Source organism: Dermochelys coriacea, chromosome 3, assembly GCF_009764565.3.
Source record: "Dermochelys coriacea isolate rDerCor1 chromosome 3, rDerCor1.pri.v4, whole genome shotgun sequence".
NCBI classification, from domain to species: Eukaryota; Metazoa; Chordata; order Testudines; family Dermochelyidae; genus Dermochelys; species Dermochelys coriacea.
The window spans coordinates 134,429,045-134,453,644 of NC_050070.1; the positions used below are offsets into that span (position 1 = coordinate 134,429,045).

The 24,600-nt window shown below is 42.3% G+C and overlaps 1 protein-coding gene across 1 annotated transcript in view; it reads right to left on the bottom strand.

Moving 5' to 3' along the window:
* The window catches only part of PCNX2 (pecanex 2), a 250,569-nt gene that overhangs the window by 66,604 nt on the left and 159,365 nt on the right, over window positions 1-24,600 (bottom strand). Inside the window, 1 exon segment of the mRNA XM_043511376.1 lies at window positions 23,480-23,609. Within this exon segment, the coding sequence (XP_043367311.1) occupies window positions 23,480-23,609 (130 nt within the window).

Consider the following 24,600-nt stretch of genomic DNA (forward strand, 5'->3'; position numbering starts at 1 on the left):
AGTGGGCAACTGGCTCTTGGTAGAGATTAGGGCCATCAATTAATCGCAGTTAACTCAAAAAAATGAACTGTGATTAAAAAAATTAATCGCAATTAATCGCTGTGTTAATTGCACTGTTAAACAATAGAATACCAATTGAAATGTATTAAATATTTTTGGATGTTTTTCTATATTTTCAAATATATTGATTTTTATTACAATACAGAATACAAAGTTTACAGTGCTCACTTCATATTTTTTATTACAAATATTTGCACTGTAAAAATGATAAAGAAATACTATTTTTGAATTCACTTCATACAAGTACTGTAGTACAATCTTTTTATCGTGAAAGTGCAATTTACAAATATAGATTTTTTTGTTACATAACTGCGCTCAACAACAAAACAATGTAAAACTTTAGAGCCTACAAATCCACTCAGTCCTACTTCTTATTCAGCCAATCGCTAAGATAAACAAGTTTGTTTTCATTTACAGGACATAATGCTGCCCACTTCCTATTTACAATGTCACCTGAAAGTGAGAACAGGTGTTCGCGTGGCAATTTTGTAGCCGCATTGCAAGGTATTTACGTGCCAGATATGCTAAACATTCGTATGCCCCTTCATACTTCGTCCACCATTACAGAGGACATGCTTCCATGCCAATGACGCCCATTAAAAAAATAATGTGTTAATTAAATTTGTGACTGAACTCCTTGGGGGAGAATTGTATGTCTCCTGCTCTGTTTTACCCGCATTCTGCCATATATTTCATGTTATAGCAGTCTTGGAGGATGACCCAGCACATGTTGTTCATTTTAAGAACACCTTCACTGCAGATTTGACAAAACACAAAGAAGGTACAAATGTGAGATTTCTAAAGATAGCTACAGCACTCAACCCAAGGTTTAAGAATCTGAAGTGCCTTCTAAAATCTGAGAGGGACAAGGTGTGGAGCATGCTTTCAGAAGTCTTAAAAGAGCAACACTCTGATGTGTAAACTACAGAACCCGAACCACCAAAAAAAGAAAATCAACCTTCTCCTGGTAGCATCTGACTCAGATGATGAAAATGAACATGCATTGGTCTGCTCTGCTTTGGATTTTTATCAAACAAAACCCGTCATCAGCATGGACGCAGGTCCTCTGGAATGGTGATTGAAGCATGAAGGGACGTATGAATCTTGAGCACATCTGGCACATAAATATCTTGTGATGCCAGCTACAACAGTGCCATGCAAACGCCTGTTCTCACTTTTAAATGACATTGTAAACAACAATCAGGCAGCATTATCTCCTGCAAATGTAAACAAACTCAGCAATTGGCTGAACAAGAAGTAGGACTGAATGGACTCGTAGGCTCTAAAGTTTTCCATTGTTTTATTTTTGAATGCAGTTATTTTTTGTACACAAGTTCAATTGCACTGTAGTACTTAGTATTTTTTAATTCACCTAATACATTTCTTTTGTTTTTTACAGTGTAAATATTTGTAATAAAAATAAATATAAAGTGAGCACTGTACACTGTGTTGTAACTGAAATCAATATATTTGAAAATGTAGAAAACATCCAAAAATATTTAAATAAATGGTATCCTATTATTGTTTAATAGCACAATTAATTGTGATTAATTTTTTTAATCACTTGACATCCCTAGCAGAAATCTTACATGCTACCCTTTGGTGAACTTAATATGCCTATATCTGACACGGGGGTTCCTGTAAAACTCTATATATCCCCTGTGGCCTTTGCCAGTTGGCATCAAAATGTCCCTGGGTCACTGAGATGCAAGAAACAATTACAAAAATAGAAGTGCTTTGGCATATTCAGAAATGGAAAGAAGATTGGATGGTGAGAAGGAAATGAATTGCTATACCCAAATGAGGCAGTTCTCACAATAAAAAGATCTGTGTTGTAGCTTGAAACTCGCAGTGCAAGTGTACTCTAGATCACTTACGCTATGAAAACAGTGAGGCTCAAGATGAAAGAGGATAAGGAGTATTAATTCTAACAATACAGGAAAAACCCAGGTCTTTATCCAGATACTTTCAAGACATAATTTTAATATCTTGTAAAAATCCAGGGAAAAATATAGTAGATAGTGGTTGAAAAACAAAATATGTTTCAATTACTTCAGTATTGAAATTCAGGGAAGCTGAAGTGACTCATCCACAAAGTCCACTTTGGATCTTAAAATAGTCCACAATTATGGTAACTGAAGCTCTGTTTGTAGCTTCTTAAAAGGAATCTTCATAGTATTAAATTATAATATACTGCATCTAATAACCAAACTCAGCTGCACATTTACCCCTGGGCTTTTTGCTGTCAGCTAGGATCTCTTAAAAATGAACTTCTGGGCAATTTGGTCTTTCCTTCAGTGGTTTCTTACTTTAAAGTTAGTTCCTACCACTCAGCTAAGGTGATAATTGCTCAGTAATTGGATTTCTTCCTGAATTGTATTAATCTACACAAACTGAGTAAAGGTCCTTGGGCACTTCCCCTGAAATATGTCTGAATCTTCAGCAATGGTCTAACTAATTTTAAAGACAGCACCCCACTTAATTCCTAAAATATCTCACTACCTCCTGTTTTATCCAGTGCCTGAGCTAAACTGAGCCGAGCCAGCCAAGGAGCCTAGCATTGTGGTACGACTTAGACCATCATACAAAGGCTTTCTTTCTTATTATAATGGGGTTACCACCAATATTTTCCTCCCACAAAAATACAGCCTTGTCTTCTAATCTAGAAATAATTTCTCTCCACAGCCACTCTCTCTTCACCTTCCTCTAAAAATAACAATCATGAAGGTAAAATAAAGCAATGATTGAGAGCAAGATTTGGATAGTGTGATGCTCTGTACCTTGGGGGAACACCCTGCACCCCCATATTCATCCTTATAATATGATTGTGTGGTATCCAAAGCAAAAGTTTGTCATGTTGGGTATCTTCGGAAGGCTCATAATGCACTGAGCATTGTTGTTATAGTAATGTTATAGGTTGTAATTTCATGTTTATAGTTATGAGGCTGAAAATGTGTCCTCATGGCTTAAAAAAAGCCCAGGCAAAACTCTGCAGGAGCAGAGGGGCAGTTCACACCTCATCAGGGCATGTATGGGACAAACCCAGCCCAGCCTCACAAGAACAAAGGACACTGGCCTAGGTAGCAACAAATGATCTGTTGGACTTTCGAGTGAGTCACCCCCCCTTCCCTTGGTCAGTTTGGGACTATGATGAGGTAATGCTCACCTGACTCTGAAGGCATAGCCAAGAGGAAAGAAAGAACATTATAAAAGGGAGAGACATTTGCCATGCTCTCTCTCTTCCACCTCCATCTACAGACAGCACCACCAAGTGACTAAAGCACTAATCAAAGGGGAGAGCCTGGCTGAAGGGCAACCAGCCAGCCTGTGATGAGAAGCATCTAAGTTTGTAAGGGCACTGAAAGTGTTAATATCAGCTTAGAATACATTTTCCTTCTATTTCATTTGACAAAATCTGACTACTTGTGCTTTGACTTATAATCACTTAAAATCTCTCTTTTGTAATTTAATAAATGTGTTTATTCTACCTGAAGCACTGCGTTTTGTTTGAATCGTGTCAGAGACTCCCCTTGGGATAACAAGCGTGGTACATATCAATTTCTTTGTTAAACTGACAAACCCATATAAGCTTAGAGCATCCAGAGGGCATAATTGGACACTGCAAGATGGAGGTTCCTAGGGTTGTGTCTGGGATCAGAGATATTGGCTAGTGTCATTCGGTTGCATAATCCAAGCAGCGCTAGCCAAAAGTGCTCACTCATGCAGCTGGGAGCAGCTTACATGCTAGAGGCTATGCGTGAAAACCCGAGAGTGGGGGTTCTCACAGCAGAGCAGGGTAAGGCTGGCTCCCAGAGTTGAGCATTGGAGTGACCTAGCAGATCAGCAGTCCAGATAACACCAGGGGAATGTCACAGATAGTATGTGTGAGATATGCTTCATAGTAAGGAATCAGTCAGCTTTAGGGAAAGCTGCTTCCTGTGCTCCTTTCCAGAAGTTGGGGAAAGTGAAGCCATATCTGCTCTTTCAGCTTTGCTGCTACTGGATTTCACCCCAAGAAGGAGATTAAGGAAGAACCTTTGAATCCTTGGGATCTGATGCTCAAAGTAAAAGAGGTCCTTCACTTTGGAAGAAGAGGTATAAAGACAAGAGCCCATTGGGCATGTGAGTGGGAAAGTCTGTCTCGGGGAAGCCCACATTTTTGGTGGATGTAGGCCCCATTTTACTTTAATATACACTTCCAAGAAGCCTAATAAGCAGCCATGAGAGAAACAGCACTATAATGCAGCCTCATGGAGTATCTGAAACCCTACATTTCCCACATGGAAGCATTATGCTGCTGGCATTATGAAGGGGAAGTTTACAGAAAAAAAAAAAAAGTAAACCAGGCTGGAGAGATGCAGAGGAAAATGAGATTTCTCCAATGGCAGAATAAGCAGGCACCTGTGAAGATGTAAAAGATGCCAGGAGGCAGAGGTGATTGGAAGCGTGAATATGCCCTTGTTGTTTTAAAACAATTTAATGTAAGATGCAGAATGATGACATAGCAATTACAGCAACAAATTCTGAAAGCCCCTTTATGTATAAGCATCCCCAGGTTTTCTGACCATCTGTATGCATTGTGACGGGGCAAGGCCAGATGGCTATAGAAAGATAATGGGAGATAGATATATTAGCCCCGGACTAAACAAATCCCTGGTACCAGGATAAGTAAATGGCAGCTGCTCTAGGTCAATTAAGACACCTGGGGCCAATTAAGATCTTTCCAGAAGGCAGGGAAGATAGCTAGGTTGATTGGGACACCTGAAGCCAATTGGGGCTGGCTGAAACTAGTTAAAAGCCTCCCAGTTAGTCAGTTGGGTGTGCGTGTCAGGAGCTGTAGGAGGAAGCTGTGCTGTTGGAGGAATTGAACAGTACAAACCATTTCAGGTGCAAGGAAGGAGGCCCTGAGGTAACGGTGAAGTAGCTATTGAGGAAGTGGGGGCTGCTGTGCGGAAATGGCCCAGGGAATTGTACATGTCCTATTTACAAAAAGTCAGCTACCATAGCTGCTACTATTAGGGTCCCTGGGCTGGAGCCTGGAGTAGAGGAGGGGCCCGGGCTCCCCCCCTCCCTTCCCCAATTAATCACTGAGACTGGGAGACAACAGAGACTATGCGAGGGAGGGTTGCTTCTCCTCACCTCCCTTGCTGGCTTATGATGAAAATGGCTCAGTAAGCTGTGACCCTCGCCTCTAGAGAGAGAAGGGTTACATGGAGGGTCACAGTGAGCCTCTGAGGCTAGCAAAATCAGCCAGGGAGCACAGGACCCACGGAGACAAGGACAGAACTTTGTCACAGCACACAATGCTCTAGACTGAAATACCCACTATAACAAAGAAAGGCATGTTCTCCCTCTTCTCTACTCGATTTGAGACTTATTTTTCCCTACCATTACACCCACACTGCCTCAGTGCTCCATATAATAGTGTGCAAGCAAACATTCTGCTTTCTCAAGCTATCACATCATTAGTAGTAGCACCATCTGTACAGTAGAGAACTGGACGAAAGATACTCCAGGAGGTTTTCTAAAGTTATAGAAAAAGGCAACACTGCTGAAGATTTCCACTAAAATAAAATTTGAACTGTAAAATGATTTGACTACAGTAAACCAGACTGGAGAGATGAGGAGAAAAATGAGAGCTCCTGCTTCTTATTTACACTGTTAATCATTCATTATGAATCATTTTTTTCAGGTATAAGAATCACAGCTGTTTTTTTTAAGCAGTGTGAAATACTGTTTAATTTGAACTATATAAAACCTTCCCCTCTTCTCAAGCCTCATGTTCCTGTAGATGAGCTATTAGTGAGCTATTGTACAAACAATATCCTACCATGCAAAAGTTTGTAAATTTGAGGTATTTTGGGGGTATTGATAACAAAGACCATGAGTTTCACACCTGGGTGCCCAGGTGCCTAAGTATGGATTCAGGAGCCTAAATACAAGGGACCTGATTGTCAAAGGTGATGAGCACTTGCAGGTGCTACCTAAGAAAATACACAGTCAAGACACCCAGATAACTGTAACTTTGTCCTTATAGCCATGGTAGCTTCCAATTTTCCCTTCTTTGTCCCTTTCCACTTTCTATAACCACTATTCTCTTAAGTAAAAGCTGATATTTGTAAATTTATTAATCTTATATTTATTCTCTATGAATATGCTTTCCAAAAGGTTGAAGAAAAATACTAGATAGGTTTTAGTCCTCCAGTTCTGTATATTCCATTATAATTTCATGTTTTATATGATGTATAATTCTGAACTCATGTCAAATACTATGGTTATACTGCCAACTGCATCATATTTAAGGTGGTATCTTCTCAGAACATCTCTCAAAAACATCTCTCACTAGCACAAGAATGACAGGTTTCAGAGTAGCAGCCGTGTTAGTCTGTATTCGCAAAAAGAAAAGGAGTACTTGTGGCACCTTAGAGACTAACAAATTTATTAGAGCATAAGCTTTCGTGAGCTACAGCTCACTTCAGCATCCGATGAAGTGAGCTGTAGCTCACGAAAGCTTATGCTCTAATAAATTTGTTAGTCTCTAAGGTGCCACAAGTACTCCTTTTCTTAGCACAAGAATGTTTCTCTCCAAATATTTGTACATACCCACTGGTTCAACATATAGTAGCAAATTTCCACTGAAGATCATGCTGATGGGATCTTAAGTATTTTCTAGTTACAAGTAAAGGGGAAAAAAAGTAATCAAGAGATAGCCTTTCCATTTCAAAAGGAGCTCTTCTGACCCCAATAGCTGGGCGACAGGGGAATATTTTAAAAGAGAGACTTCTGTACATAGCAAAATCCCTGTCTCATTCCAAGACAAGATTCAGAAACTATTACCACTGAGGTTAAATTTTGGTTGTCCATTAGAGCTGTTATCGGCTATCTCTTAAGAATGAGTGCTAAGAGGATCAAGACTGGGAAAATTATTTGGAAGACTGTCTATATAATCGTTAATTTCTTATAGTCATGAAAAAGAAGAGAAGTGCGACTTTTCTATTCTTCACATATTTGGTGTTGTGTTCTTGATTATGAACCTATGTCTTCTTTCCCCAGAGAGACAAAATGGGTGAATTAATATTTTATTGGACGAATTTCTGTTGGTGAGAGAGATACGCTTTTGAGCTTACATAAATTCTTCTTCAGGTCTTCTTTCCCCACTCAGATTACTTTTCACTGCATGGCATGAGCACCGAATCTTGGATGCATTCCCAATTAATTTCCACACATATGGCACCTATTCAGTTAGCCTTAATTTATTTTATTGGCTGCCACAGGCAAAATTTGAGAAAAAAATGTTACCAGTTAAAGGGATACCCTCAAATATTTAAAATACAACTTCGATTTTTTTTGTACTCTCCCTTGGTTGTAAAAACTCTCTTAGAAGCTTCAAAACCACTTATTTTTATACCAGTTTTATCCACTTAGAAAATATTCCTATTCTCCTCCAACCAGACCTTTCCATACCTTATGAAGCACAAACTAATATATTTCTTATTCTTTTGTTAACTTTTTTTTGCCATATCTACACTGATGCTTTCATACTGGTAAACGTGCATCTTAAGGACCAAATTTCTTACTAAATTTTTACAGACCCACCGTTCTAGATTTTTATCAAAGATCATAATTGATGGGACCATCAATGTTTTCTAGTTACAAGTAAAGGAATAAAAGTCATCAAGGAGGAAAACCATTTTCTGGGGGTTTTTTTTGTTTTTTTCTTTAAATACACTAATGTCCCTGTCTTTGCATCACTGTCAGTCAAGGAGTCACTACCAAATTATGACCATGGTGCTCCATCCCGCCCATCGCTTGAATTAATGGGGAAAACATGAGGCAGCAGGGGAACCCTGGTACTTTGCAGCTATTTCCTTTTTGGGCTAGATTAATGTTCACAGTCCGCAACAGCAGTAGCAGTTTGTAAGTAGTCTCTGACCGCATGGGAAATTAAATGGCAAAAAACTTCATTAATGCAAAGTTAAGGTTTTCCAGTGATAGCGCATGCCTTTCCAGAATGTTGAGTTCAGAAAAATTCAAACATATGAAAACCAGGAAATACAGAGTTAAGGTAAATGCCCACATAACCTTAACTCTGCCCCCTGAAGCTGACAATAGTCATTGGCAATTATCTGCATGCACTCCAGAGGCGTTCATTGTGTTAGATGCAGCTATACTGAAAGTTGGAGGAATAAACTGGAGCAGCTTGGAAGAGCTGTGCTTATGAGATATGGGGATTCGTTTGATCGGCATGCTAGAGCTGTGCTTGTGTTATGAACATATCTGTGTCTGAGTCCCACTATGTGTGGTATCAAAGGAAAGCAGTATGTACATACCTGCAGGTTTACAGATTCATAGATTCCAAATCCAGAAGGGAACCGTGATCATCTAGTCTAACCTTATGTATAGCACAGGTCAGAGAACTTCCCCCAAAAATATCTTTTAGAAAAACATCCAATATTGATTTAAATATGGTCAGTGATGGAGAATCCACCACAATCCTTGATATATTGTTTCATTGGTTAATTATTCTCACTGTTTAAAATGTACGCTTTGCTTGTCTCCTGAATTTGTCTAGCTTCAACTTCCAGCCATTGGATCATGTTATAGCTTTCTCTGCTAGTCTGAAGAGCCCATTATAAAATATTTGGATGTAGATACTGTGATAGACCCAGGCCAGTTCGGTACAGCAGAGTATCCCTTATTAGGATCCAGGAAATGCTAAAGGATCCCCCTCCTTCTCCCCCACAAGCCTAAGAGGCGGGTCCACAGGGTCTGGAAACCAAATAATTACAGAGGACAACTAATGAAATAACAGGGACAGGAGTGTGGTTCAAGGGGTCAAACGAAGGGAACCAGAAGGGGACACCGAGCAGAGAACCCCGGACAGCGCCCACTGCTCCTCGAAGGCGTCAAGGGAGTCAGTGGACGCTGCCCAGAGGAATTCTGCCCGGAGATGTGAACGGACAGAGGATCGGAAATAGGCCCCAGATCACAGGAGACTCCATCGGCCAACCTCCTCACCCTGGTTTTATAGATGGCCACTTTAGCCAGGGCCAGGAGGAGGCTGACCAGGAGGTTCCGTGACTTAGTGGGACCACGGATAGGGAGTGCATAGATAAGGAGGTAAGGGGAAAAGTGCAACCAAAATCTTAACAAAACGTTTGTGAGGAGCCGGAATAGGGGGTGCAACCTGGCGCACTCCAGGTATATGTGCGCCAGGGTTTCACTCACGCTGCAAAAAGGGAAGGTGTCTCGGATAGGGGTGAACTGCGCCAAGTACATGCCCGTGCTTGTGGCCCCGTGAAGGAGCCGCTAACTGATATCCCCAGCGGCCTCGGGATCAGGGTGGAATATAGGCTGGCCCATCGGGGCTCCTCACCCTCTAGATGTGACAGGAGGTCCCACCACTTTGTGTCGGGGTGGGACGCAAGGGTGAGGACGTGAAGGGTGTGGAGCACGAGCATATATAGATGTTTCCTTGGCGCGGTCTGGAGATGGACCAGCTGCAAATCATGCAGCTGGCTCACAGTGAAGGGACGGGGGGGTTGGTCGGGTCCACGGGGCAGGGGCACGATGAAAAGGTCTGGAGGGCCTGGGGTGGAGGGTGGGTGGGGCACGGTCGAGGTAAACCCAAGCAGCAGGCAGCAAAGCGGCCCTCACCTCCTGAAGTACACGCCAGGGAGTACAAGGCCTGGAGAGCCCCATGCGCTGAGCGAGAGTTAGGGGATCCAGCCAGCCTCCCCGGTCATAGACCAGGAGGTCTCCGACTCTTGTGACTTCTGCCAGGACCAACCTCTAGCGCACCAAGGGGGACTCCGCCACCTGCACATGGAGCTGGGGGTTGTGTATCAAGGGCTCCGCGAGGTGATCTACCCTCATGGTGGCCGCCACGGACCTGGTCGCTGAAAACAGTTTCCAGGTCTGGAGGAGGTCCTGGTAGAATACCGGCAGCCCGGAGAGGTCTCGCGGAAGACCTCTCGGATGGAGATAAAGGAGCTGCCAGTCATATTGGAGCCCTCGGAAGCAGTGCAGGAAGGCGTGCGCCAGTACACTCCACGCTGTACTACCTGCACCTTAAAGGAGCCTCTGCAGGGCCTGGAGGCAGAAGACATGGACCTGAGTGTGGAGACACTTCAGGTCCTGCCCTCCCTCCTCCAGGGGTAGATGAAGAACCCCTGCAGAGATCCAGTGCAGTCCTGACCAGAATCGATGTCCGGAGGTTGGCCAGGAAACCTGGGGTCGGGACCAGGGTGTTGAGCCAGTACCAGAGCATTGACAGGACTACTTGATTAAACACCATTGCTCTCCCTCGAAGGGAGAGGCACCGGAGTAGTCCTGTCAATTTCCGGAGCCGCTCTATCACCCTGCCCTCTAAATCGTACCATTTTTCCGGCGGAGAGGGATGCGTGGCAGAAAGGTAAACGCCGAGATAGAACAGCAGACCCGCGTTCCACAGGATGGCCTGAAGCATGGGCGGGAGGGAGCTCGCCTGCCACTGGTCCCCTACCACCAGGCCAGAGCTCTTGATCCAATTAACCCGGGTGGAGAAGGCTGCCGAATAGATGGCCTGGCAAGCCTCCACACGCACCAAGTCACCTGGGTCCTGGACCACGAGGAGCACATCGTTGGCGTACGCCGACAGGGCCAGCTGCAGCTCTGGCTCCTGCAGTGCCAACCCCAGCTCGATTGCCAGAGCGTACAGCTGGCCCAAGAGGGGGCACCCCTGCCGTATTCCTCGCCCGAAGCTGACCAGTTTGGTCAGGGTCCAGTTGAGCCTAACCAGACACTCTGCGGAGGCGTACAGCACCCGGAGAAAACCCACAAACTGAGGTCTGAAGCCAAACACTCGCAGAATGCTCAGGAGATACCTGTGGTCCACCCTGTCAAACACCTTCTCCTGATCCAGGGACAGGAGGATGAATGACAGACCGTCCCTACACCCAAGTTCCAAGAGGTCCCGGACCAGATACAGGTTGTTGAAGATGGTGCGGCCCAGCACGGTGTAGGACTGGTCTGGGTGGACCACATCCGCCAGCACGGACTCTAGCCGCAGTGAGATGGCTTTCACTACAACTTTGCAGTCCATGCTGAGAAGCGAGATGGGACGCCAATTTTGTAAATCGCAGAGGTCCCCCTTCTTCGGCAATAAGGTGAGCATGGCTCACCTGTACAAAAGAGGGAGAACCCCGCTCTGCAAAGACTCGGCCCAGACGGTGACTAGGTCTGGGCCGAGGACGTCCCAGAACATGCAGTAGAACTCCATGGTCAGCCCGTCCATGCCCAGAGATTTATTGGTGGGCATGTGGCAGAGGGCTTCCAAGAACTCAGCCAGAGTGAGAGCAGCTCTAGCTGATCTTGGTCGCTCACGCTGACCATCGGGAGTTCGTCCCAGAGCACTCTGCAAGAATAAGAATCGGTCAGTTCTGGGGAGAAAAGGCCTGCATAGAAGGCCCTGGCCGTCCCGCACATCTCCGCTGGATCCGTGACCACCTGACTCTAATTAAGGCCCCTCTGATAATATAAAAGGGCTCACTCCAGTCAGGCAGAGAGGAGCCAGGAGAGAGGAATTGTGGCTGAAGGGCTGGTTAACGAAGACACCCTCAAGTCCTTGGTAAGGGAGCCCTAAGGTAAGGGTGAAGAAGGGAGAAGCAGGAGAGCTGTGGGGAAGTGGCCCAGGGAAATGTAGCAACTCCGGCAGTAAAAGGTTGGCTGCCACCAGCTGCTACCATTAGGGTTGCTGGACCGGAACCCGGAGTAGAGAACAGGCCCCACAACCCGCCACTACAGAAACACCTCCTGGGAGGGGAAAACAGGCCCCTGTCAGGAGAGGAGGCTAAATTGTTTTGGCATGAGGCCGTAGGAGCAACAGAGACTGTGGGAATTCTCTCACTAAACTCCATTGCTGACTTATGATGAAGAAGACTGTATCCCTGGCCCTAGAGAGAGAGGGCTATGTGGAGGGTTGCAGTGAGCCTCTGAAGCTAGCATAAACCGCCTGGAAGCGTGTGACCTACAGGGACAAGGTCGGAGCTCTGCCACAATACTTATGGACTGTAATCAAGTCACCCCTTAACCTTCTCTTTATTAAGCTAAACAGATTGAGCTCATTGACTATATCATTATAAGATATGTTTTCTAATCCTTTAATCATTTTGGGGGCTCTTCTCTGAACCCTCTCTAATTTATCAACATCCTTCCTGAATTGTGGACACCAGAACAGGACACAATATTCTAGCAGCGGTTGCACTAGTAGGAAATACAGAGTAAAATAACCTCTCTACTCCTTCTCAAGATTCCCCCGTTTATGCATCCAAAGATGTCCTCAGTCCTTTCGGCCAATTCATCACACCGGGAGCACATGTTCAGCTGATTATCCACAGTCAAGTCATTTTCAGTCACTGCTTACCAGGATAGAGTCCCCCTTCCCATTGTGTACATATGGCCTACATTATTTGTTCTTAGGCATATATGTTTAGATTTAGCCATATTAAAAACACATTGTTTGCCTGCGCTCTGTTTACCAAGCGATCCAGATTGCTCTGAATCAGTGACCCGTCTTCTTCATTATTTATCACTCCCTTGATATTTTTGTCAACTGCAAACTTTTATTACTGATGATTTTATGATTTCTTCCAGCTCATTAATAAAAGTTAAATCATGTAAGGCCAAGAACTGAAGCCTGCAGGACCCTATTAGAAACAGACCTGCTTGTTGATGAGTCCCTGTTTACATTTACATTTTGAGAGCTATCAGTCAGTCAGCTTTTGATCCATTTAATGTGTGCCATGTTAATTTTACATCATTCTTGTTTTTTAATCAAAATGTCATACAGTACTAAGTCAAAGGCCTTACAGAAATCTAAGTATTACATCAACCCTATTACCAGTCTGCATCATTTCAGTACAGAACTATATAGGTCAGTGGTGGACAACCTGAGGCCCGTCAGGGTAATCTGCTGGCAGGCCGCAAGACAGTTTGTTTACATTTGCACGGCCGCCTGCCGTTCCTGGCGAATGGGAGCTGCGGGAAGCAGCGTGGCCCGCAGGGACGTGCTGGCCGCCGCTTCCCAAGCCAATGGGAGCTGTGGAACGGCGAACCACAGCCATTGGGAGCTGTGGGCAGCTGTGCAAATGTAAACGAACTGTCTCGCGGCCCGCCAGCGGATTACCCTGACGGGCCGCGTGCAGCCTGTGGGCCGTAGGTTGCCCACCACTGGTGTAGGTTAAGTCTGCAGCAAGGCACTAGAGTCTTCTTGCCATGGGTATTATCAGTAGTGATGTGGGGTATGAGAGCAAACTACGGATTTAATGATGGGTAGCAAAAAGTATAGGTTAAGGTGCTATATTCTGTGCACAAGTGTGGAGGAGTTGTAAAAGGGTATGAACTGGTGGTTAAATTTTACAAATGGGGTATTCTGTTGGAGTAGTAGGCTCAGTGTTTGAGTATAGGGTAAGTGCAGGTAGCACCTGTCCATTACAGCAAAAAGGCAGAGTGGGAGAATCTGTGTTATTGGCCTGTGGAGCATTCCTCTAAGAGGGCAGAGTTAAGGTTTCAGGGATGTTAAGCTTAACTCTATTTCCTGGTTTTCACAGGGCATTAACTATTATCAGGCAACCCGTAACTCTGTGTTAATGAAGATTTTTGCCATTTAAATTTCCTAGGTTTTTTTTTTTTAAACAGAAAGAAAAATGGAAGGTGGAAGGTGTGAGTGGTCATTTAGGCCAGGAGTTCTCAAACTGGGGTTGGGACCCCTCAGGGGGTCGCAAGGTTATTACATGGGGGGTCACGATCTGTCAATCTCCACCCCAAACCCCGCTTTGCCTCCAGCATTTATAATGGTATTAAATATATAAAAAATGTTTTTAATTTTTAAGGGGGGGTCACACTCAGAGACTTGCTATGTGAAAGGGGTCACCAGTAAAAAGAGTTTGAGAGCCACTGATTTAGGCAGTTGTAGTGCTCACCTAGGTTTGCAGTTGATATGCTACTGTGGCGATTTTTATAGATCTCTATCATATCCCCCTTAGTTGTCTCTTTTCTCAGGTGAACAACCCTAATCTTTTTAGTCTCTCCTTTTATGGAAGCTGTTCTTTACCCTTGATCATCTTTGTTCCCCTTCTTTGAACCTTTTCCAGTTCCCCTATTTCCTTCTTGAGATGAGGCAACCAGAACTGAATATAGTATTCAAGGCGTGGGTGCACCTTTTGAATATTCTGCTGTAATCATATTAGATTTTTTCAAAATAAAAAAGCAGCTACATAAAAAAAGAAACACGTGACAGGCAGATTTTTCCCAGATGTTTACAATTCATTCTCAGATTTCTGCTCAGAGTGGGTTTCAGACTAAACGTTGTAAACTCAGACAGGTGTTAAATGGCCCATTCATTTCAATCAGATGTTGTCAGAGGAAAGAGAATACCCCATGGAGGTGAATACAGCTGGAAACAATAGCTCTGAGATGCATGAACTGCCCATTCATGTCAGTGGATGTTCCCTTCCCCACACCCTGGTGCTGGAGAGTTTCTGATGTGTGTTAAACATACCGGTTTTCAGCTCCTCACCCCAGTCTTAGCAGTATGTTCTTCTTGATGCATGCTCTGATCATGCCTGTTGTACGCTCCCCAAGCAGAGGACGGGGATTTCCCACTGGTGGCAGGGAGGGGGCTTCAGATTCTCCCAAAATCTGGCTTACATGAGGGGAGAAGGGAGGGTGAGTCCATGGGGCCCCCAGATCCTGGCACATGTATTGAGACAGTGAGAGGGGCTCAGACACACCCATATCCCACCTTATATGAGGGGGGCAGATAGAGAGCCACTAGAAGGGCAAGACCCCTCCCAGATCTGGGCAAACACACAAGAGGGGAGAATGTGTGGCTGACCAGTGCCACTGTCCCTATGCTCCCCTAGTCCCCCACCATTCCCACGCCACATTACTTTCCCGAAGTCCCACCCCTCCACTCCTTCTAGCCCCCACACCTACCTCACCTAAGCCCCCACCCCCTCTCCTTTCCCCTATCATCCATCCCCATTTTTCTAGGCTTGCTGTAGCCCCAAATCCTTCTTTCCCTATGCTCCCACATTCTTCCACCTCCCCAATTAACCTTCACCTACAAGGAAGTATCGACCTGTCTAACTGTTCCCCCAAAGACTCTGGGGGATGCACTAGAGCTGGGGTACACTGACAGAGGTGGGGTGCACTGGCAGGGCTGGGGGTGCAAAGGGTTGGGGCACACTGGCAGATGTCAACACTTCACTCACCTGTGCCTCAAACTCTCTCCCTAGCTCTACCACCCATCCCCACTTATCCGCTTCTGCATTACCCCCCTCCTCTTGCTGTAGACTCAAACTCCTCTCCCCATATTTCCCTAGTCCTCCACACCCTAATACTCCTCCCCTTCCAGGAAGCATTCACATGTCTAATTTTTTCCCCCAAAATACTTTGATTACTTTCCTCCAAGCTATGCCATCCACGACTCACAAATTGCAGCTACCTCCCACCGCTCAATCTAAAACTCCTTTTGTCCTAGGTGGGGCCTTGCCATTACTTTATTCTTAGTTATGATAATTGAAGGGTGAGTTCACAGCCATCAATCTCAATGAGGTCTGTGACTCATCCAGTCATGAATCTCTCTCAATTTAACAGTACAAGGCAGCAGAAGGAAATCATTTTGGGGGGGGGGGGAATCTGTAACTCAGGAACCCCTCAATCAAATGACTTCAAATTTGGATCACTAATGCTATCCCATGTCCCCAAGAGGCACATCAAATTTCAAAGGAATCCAAGTAACCACTCAGATTTTAGAGCCCTTACAAGAGTCAAGCTTTAAAGGTATTAACATGGTGAGAATGGAAACCCTCTAGTTTTCTATACTGGCAAATGCACTGTATAAAAATCTACATGTTTAAAAATACAGTTCTCAGTTTAGGTCCACCAAAGACTTAGTGGGTCCCATGTGTAAAACTTAAACATTTTTGACTAGCATCACATCAATAGTTTGATCTTTAGCTCTGTGCATAGAACACCCACCTAGAAACTTTTTTGAAAAATGACTATTTTTGGGGTGCCTTATATCTCTGGAACCCCTTGCTCAAATTACTCCAAATTTAGGTCATTAACCCTACCCTATGCCCTCCTGAGGCACACCAAATTTCAAAGGAATCTAACTAATCATGTCAATGGTAATGGACTTAGAAAGGTCGATCTTCAAACAGATGTGATGCAACCTTAGCTATTGCAGCGCTGCTGCACTAATATAATTTGTGAATGTTCCCTTCCGGTGCCGAATAGATGTGCACACGCTCTGACTAGACTGGGAACATGATGGCTGTCCCTGCCTTAGTAGAGATGAGGGGCACATTTCAAGACAGGCATGAAAATTTACAGATGCTCCCAACAGGCATTGGGTTATTGTGAGAGCAATAATTTGAATGTGCTAATGCTCTCTTGCTCAGGCTGGCTTGCTGTGCATGTTCCCAGCTGGGTGTGCAGTTTGCAGGAGTTCCACACACAGAGGGCTACTAAGATCAGATCTAGAGTTTCCAGAGTACAATAGTCGCATCCCCAGTGTTCTGATCCAATGCCCTTTGAAGCCAATGGAAAGACTGCCATTGATTTCAGCAGGCTTTAGAACAGGTGACCAGTTTGTATTACATGCAGTACCCTGAAAATTCAAATTGCCCATAATTTGTTCATTTACCTCTACTTGGTTTATTTTATAAATCCTCCCTCTTAAAGTCTTTTTTCTTTTACAGGCTTTTGAAAAATTCATCCATGTTGCTCAGCTGTAAATTAATTGTAGCCATTTAAGAAAAAGATTTGAAGGTCACTGCAGCCAACTCAACATAAACTTCTAATAAGTGCACCGTGGTAGTCAAAGCAAACAGAAATGTTAGTTGTATAGAGAGTGGGAAAAGAAATAATACTGAGACTATTATAATGGTATTATATTATTCCATGGTACTCCCTGTTTGACCTGGAATAATGTGCCAGCTTCTGGCCACCCCACTCTCATAAAGATACTGCAGAAACAGAGCGGGTCCAGAGAGGCTTCAGAATGAGAAGAGACTGAAAAACTTGGGACTGTGTACCAGTACTTTAGAGTGGAGCTTAATAGGAGGTACATGAAAAATAAATACAAACTACAGTAGAACCTCAGAATTATGAACTAACTGGTCAACCGCACATCTCATTTGGAACCGGAAGTACACAATCAAGCAGCAGCAGAGACAAAATAATAATAATAACTAAATAAAAGCAAATACAGTACAGTACTGGGTTAAATGTAAACTACTAAAGAAATAAAGGGAAAGTATTTAAAAAAGAGTTGACAAGGTAAGGAAACTGTTTCTCTGATTGTTTCATTGAAATTAAGAAGGTTAAAAGCAGCATTTTTCTTCTTCTTAGTAACATTTCAAAACTGTATTAAGTCAACGTTCAGTTGTGAACTCTTGAAAGAGCAACAATAACATTTTGTTCACAGTTACGAACAACTTCCGTTCCCAAGGTGTTCATAACTCTGAGGTTCTAATGTAATGAATAGTATTCAGAAGCTAGATCAAGGGCTCCGATTTACCTTCTCTCACAATACAAGCACAAGGACATTCAGTGAAACTGCAAGGCAGCAAACATAAATCCAATAAAACGAATTTTTTTAACTCAATGCAATTAACTGTGGAACTCACTGCCTCAATTGATCTTTGAGGCCAAGAGCTTAGTAGAATTAAAAAAATGTCTGAGTTATATTAGACAGAACATAACAACTTTAGAAGGGATATGCTTGAGGGCATAAAGGAACCTCTAATTCATGAGGGTTATGGGCAGATTATTCCATAAATGTCCACTACAGAGTTTCTTGCCTTTTCTCTAAAGTATCTAGAACTGACCAATTTCAGTCAGAGACGACTGAACTAGACAGTATCTGCTATGATATTTCCTATGTAAACCACACTATTGTCAAGGTCTAAGAACAAGAGGAGGAATGTCAGATACAGAGGACTAAAGAACAAAGCAGTAGAAGACTTTGAGATCGTCTTGCATTTTAAACATATCTGAAAGGAAAAATATAAATAGTTTGTCATGTGTGACTTGCAAACAAGAATGATGGATGGAGGTGGTGGGGGGAGGGGAGTTTGTCCCAGTCTTGACAGTGGAAGAGGAGAGGTAGGCGGTCTCACTGACAAGCAGGAGGAACCATGAGGTATCATGGTATGTGCTTTTGGAGGGGGAGGGATGATTATTTTAGACGTTGAGGAAGGAACTGAATGGGCACATCTTACATTTTAGCTCCCCCTGCCCCAGGCATGCATTATATAGGTAAGTTCTAATTAGGGCCACACTGGCAAATTCTTCTCCTCTGAAGTTTCTCTGTACTCCACTAGAAAAAGGAAAGGTTGATTTCAGTGCATATGTAGTGCAGGGCTTCTTATCCCTCCTTTCCCAGGAACATTAACATTTCAAGGTGGCTATTTTCCAGACCATGGTGACTGGAACAGTAAATACTGTGATATACTTGAAAAGCTGGAGAAAAATAAGACTTGTTACAAGATTTTCAGTACAGCAAGGAGGCTGGAAATACAGTTCTAAGATAAACAGCAATTTAATCATAACCTCTTGACTGATTTAGTTACACCACGCACACCAATTCACTGGAGACCCCCAAAGCAAATGCAAGCTGTGCCATACCCAAAATAGAAACTGAGACAGATGACTGAGAAAGAATAGAAACAGGAAGGAAGGAGAGAGAGAGAGAGACAAGAGAGAGGCTTGTAAGTGAAATCCCAAAATTCCTGGTGGCAGTTTGCTTGCTGGAATGCATCGAACTTGTAGCAGCAAACATCTTTACCAGGCTGCTCTAAGTGGTCAAGCAATTAGACCCACTGGGGAAGAAAAGTAAATTTACTGCACTGTTTTGTCCATTCCTATACCCAAGATATAAAATAAGAGACCTGGAAGAGAGAAGGGGGACTTTAGAGCTGCAGCATGACAAAGTATGTTTTAAAACAAGAAAAAATGGAATGAAAGGGTAGTTTTTGAAGAGATAGTTAAAGCTTTAAAGTGCCTATATGTTAAATGAGATTTACTGCTATTTCCTTTTCACTCCCTCTGACATTTATGGTCTAATCATCTGAACAGCTGTGAAAATAAAGAGTAAAACAGGACTCTCTAAACCAGGAGTGGAACACATGCTAGGGACAGGATAGAGCTGGGTTTTGTATCAAGCCTTTTTTTTTTTAATAAAGAGAAAGCAGAAAACTTCTCAGAGTTTGACTCTCATGGGGCAACTAGCGATAAAGTAGTGAGACAACATTGTGTTTTTGTGTATCCCCTGCCAAATGCAGTGCGGTCTACAAATTTGCGAAGTTATAAACAAAAGAGTAGTGTGGTAATTTGCCCTTTCCCATCATTCTCCTATTTTTTTCTTGCTTACTTCTTTGAAGTTTTTTTTTTAAAACTAATTGATCTATACGATGGACTGGACTGATTATTACATATTGTATATAGTGACCACACATTTTTATTATAAGCAACTATCATATTCTGTTCCTGTACTACACACAATGTGCTCAGTGCTGCGCAGACCCACAAGGGCATGCAAACGCAAAGCAGAGTCCGTGCCCCAAAGAATGTGCTAATGCTTTTAGGTTTTGCTTCCTGGCACAGCTGATGAGAAAAAATGGGACACAGTTCCCATAATACTTCTTTACCCAGTTGTGTTCCTCCTTCCCCATTTAAAAAACAAATTATTGTCCCAATTGCGTGTCTCACACTGCCAGCTCCAGACCCTGCTGCCCAAAGAGGTAGGAGGGCCTGTTGCCAAAGAATAGACTTGAGGGATTAAATTTTTCCTGTCTAAGCAGAAATGGAAGGATTAAAAGACACAGTGGAACTGCAGGACATGCTATAAAGAAGCTACTGCATGTATCCAAAGAAACAGGGTAAAGAGATGGCCAAATTGCACTCCACTGAAGACTTGGAGAAGTTGCTTGCTACCTAGACAGGTGGCCTCAAGGCTCTCTCACTTCTGGTCATCAGTTCTCTGTCATCATCCCCTTCCACCCATCCTGATGCATCATCAACATAATAACAGTACTCAAAGCTTTACATATATGCAACTATGGCTCTCCCTTACAAAAACTACTGGACAAAATGATTCTTCCTCAGCTAACTCCACATCCAGCTATGAAATACCAATTCCTTCAACATCTGCTTCTGTATCTACCCATTTAGCTGTTAACTAATATTAGCTATCAGTGTATGTAAACTTGGCCTATCGTTTGCATTTTTCTGCACACCCTAAGAGGGGATTTGGAAGGGGCTAGAACAATGTTCCAGTCCAATTCAACTTCCTGCATCTTTTGTTCTAATAACTTCATAAGATTTTCTATCCCTTAATGGATCAAAATGCAATCCTTTTGATTGTTTTTTACTTTTTCTGCATTAGGCAGACCTTTTCATGGAGCAATCCCTAGTATCTATTACAATAGATATTTTCCTACCAAGGAGCTTAAGAATTTAGATTAGTCTCACTGACTTCAACAGGACAGTTTATAAGGAAGGTCTGGTCGTGTAAGTAATGTTTTGTAGGATCAGACCTAAAGCAGTATTGGTTTGACACTTTCTGATTATCCCCATACCAGTATTCTATACTATTTTATCTTTAAAATAATATTGTGCCCAATTTTTATCTGACAGTGTTTTTTTAAGGCACTCAGGAACTTCTAAATTCAAACTCTCACTCCGCTTAGAAAGCTCAACTATTCATGAAAACAATAAAAGATTGACGTGAAAGTGAAGAAAAGTAGAATCAAAGCCAGAAGTGCTAATGACAAAATAAATATAGATGCATGTACGGTGATTATATACAAGTTTTGCAGGCACATGTTCAGGCAAATATTTATTTCACTTGGATGGCTATCAGAATCTTCTGCAAGACTGCTTTTTCACATTCATATTAAAAAAAGGTGAAAGGGAAGCAAGGGACCATACCACATTTTCTAGTGAGTAACAAAGAACAAATTTGGCAAAAGAATGTGGTCTTCAAAACATGAACAACTTTAAGAAGAAAGACAAAATCTTTAAAAAATTCTGAATGACAAACTTTGAGAAAGGTAGGCACGGATCCCAGCAGGCATAAACTGTCACAGCTCCATTGACTTCAGTGGAACTATGAGAATATACACCACCTAAAGATCTGAGTCTTTGAATACATAGCATTAGTATATGCTACATGTGGGATGAATTAGTAAGCAAAGGAAGAACTAAAGAAGGGAACTAAAAATGCAGGATGCTTAAAAGAAAATATGTACTGCCATATGTGTGCTATTTGTGTAATGAGTAAAAATGACTTGTGGATGAATGAAGACCACTAAGTGTCTAATTCTGCCTTGCTTGTTCACAAAGAGTATTGCTTTAGTCCATGAGTACTCCCAGTGATTTCAGTTGGAATACTTATGGAGTAAGGTACTACTCAATGCAAGCGTGAGTGGCAGCATAGGTCTGACAATTACTTAGGAAGACCGAACCATTTGCTTGGAAATATAAAATGTTATGAAACTCAACAAGGATATGCAAAACACAAACACAAGGAGTAAGGGGGAAAATGAACTAGGGAGGCAAAAGTAATAACTAAGATGAAAACAGAAATTAATGACAAACAGAAACAAGTGGTTTAAATACGTGAGAAAGAAAGCACTAGGCAAGAACTCAGTCAAATTATCAAGAGGTTAGACTGAAAATTTAATGACAGATGTTAATGTTGCTCAAAGCCAATCTTCCCCCCTTTCCTCACCAGTTTTCATAGATTGTGTAAATCTTCAAAACTATAATATATTTATTGATTATTTATTTTGAATGAGAGAGAAAGGGCACTAGAATTAAATATTAAAAGGTCTACACCAAGATTTTCAAATTGGAGAGCCAAATGTTAGGTGCCTAAATAAGTGGCTTGATTTTCCGAGAGAGCAGTTGCAGCTCCCATTGACTTTAATGGCAGGTGGGAGGTGCTCACTCTCTTTCAAAATCAGTCTATTATTATTCAGGCACCTAAATATGGATTAACCTGAAGATATTCAGTTCTTTGACTGTTAGGACTGGCACTATGTACCCCATGCATTCATGACTGCCAAGTTTGATTCTGTAACTCATATCTTGGAAAGAAGCCACATGCCCTCAAAAAACTCCAGCTGACCAAAAATACAGCAGTCCTTCTGTTTAGCAACACAGGATACCATCTGCCTCAGTTCTCCACTCCATGCACTTGCACTCTAGCTACCTGAGAGATTCTCTCTCCTTCCACTTCTGTGACCTCACACAAAAGCTACATTCCACTATTAAACTAAGGGATGCTTGTGAGAGCAGGAGACAGAACTTTCACAAGATCTGGACCCAGATTATGAAATCCCCCCTCCCCTCCAGAAAAGATGACAAAAAAACCCTAATAATTTTTAGAAATAAATACAAACCCTGTTTATTTGACTTCATAATATTCTTCGTTTATTTCTTCACGCACATGCATTCACACCCATCAACTCACTCACACAAACCAAAACCAACCTAACAGAAAAATCTACAAACTAATCACACTACTTCTCCTACTGGCTGGAAAAGAAGAAAAAGAGACAGTTATTTCTATATTTAAATATGTGGGAGGTGCTCAGATATCATGCTGATGTGAGGCCATATATGTGCAGCAGACACACAAAGTGTGTTGCACTCCTCTTTGTTCTGGCCAACTCCTATTTTGGCTTACATTCTTCACTGCCTGTCCTAAACTACTCTGAGTTTCTGTGTGCTGTTCAACAGCTGCAATACTTTACTCCAAAGCTGGCTGCATGTAAATGGTGGATGAAGAAACTATATATAGTCTGTAAACTGCTTTGAGATCCTACTGGATAAAAGGCACTAAAATAAAATGTACAAAGTCATTATTAAATAATTTCTATGTTCTTAAATTCATTTTCTAGTCCAACTAGAAGACAGAAAACTACAATAAAAAACAACCAAACGATATCAAACTCTATGAAAGTTTACCTATTAAAAATCATTGCAGCAGACTCATCAGTTAGCCCATTCAAATTTAGCGCTGAGAGCTCCCCATCATCTGCAAACTGGTAAAAATTTGCTAACACTAGCTACTAAAACAATAAAGAACACTTATGATTTCCATAGCTTTGTTGCTGTCTGACTGCAGCAAATGTGATATGACATATCATATGTAAGATCCTGATCATTATTTAAATAAATTTTAATAAATAACTAAGTAAGTACAAAATATTAATACAGTAGGACCAGACCTTAACAAATAGGTTACTCTCATACCCTGAAGCAACATGTAAGATTAGCTTTTAAAAAACAAAAAAAGCAAAAATGAAACTAGTAAGAGCAAAACATTCCAAACAGGTGTATAAAACTTTAATGGTCTTACTTGTAGTTTTTCTCCCAGAACTTGACTGGTCTGGCATAAGATGAGATAAAAATGACACTACCAAGAAATGGACTCAGTGGAGTAGAAAAGATCGAAGTGGCCAAAGTTTGAAAGAAAAGCATAGCAGAGTCTGAAAAGTTCAAGTTAAGGTAACATGAATGATTTCATCACACTTTTAAATAGTTCTTCAGACAGCCCTCACCTATTTTATTTTTATCATTTTTTCCAAGGTAGGGGAGGAAGCTCTGAAGTCATACACAACACAACTAATTATCAAAATGAGGACTGTAGCTGTTCAGATTTAAATAGTTCTAATAATGAAGGCCACATGTTTAGGTGAACAAGTTGCAGGGCGGAATGGCTGGCAGCAGAGCCACCGCTGTCAGATTTCTGCCAGTTTCCCTGTTCTAGAGGTGGGGGTGGAGAGGTTCTCTACCAGCCTTCTCTACCTGCTTTAATGCCATTTACACAACAGCCTTAGTGGACCAGAGAATCTGGCACAGAGATCTCATCCTTAATCACTCTGGGTGAACGCCTGAGCCCACTGAAGTCAATAGGAGTTTTGCCACTGGTATCAATGAGTCAAACATTTCACCCTGTGTTTTTTCCCCCAAGAGCATGGATATATCATCAAACCTGATGGTTTGAAATGAGGCTTTCCAGTGGAACTTACCCTAGCTTTCATCAGATATTTATTATCACATACTGATTGCAGAGTAAAAATCTTCTACATATCATATTTATTGAACTGTCCACAAAGTGGGAAGAAGAGTGCAGGGGAAGTAACATAGGTAAACATGCTGGTGCATGCATGCATTCATGGTTTACTACTTTAAAAATGATTATTATATTATACATTCTAGATGTGTTGAAAACAAGTCTAGGAAACACAATGAAGAGGTGGATAAATATATAAAGAAAGATGTAACAAGAGCATGATTTAAACACTTGGGAACAAATTCTCATTTTAGTTACACCAGGCCCTTGAATTTCTGGAGAGAACGCTACATTCACCCTGTTGGCATGACAGACTCAATTATCCCGTTTTACACCTTACTTGGGAAAAAGGTATTTTATAAAGAATTGTACAGCTACTAGACAAATATCAAAGTACTGGGATT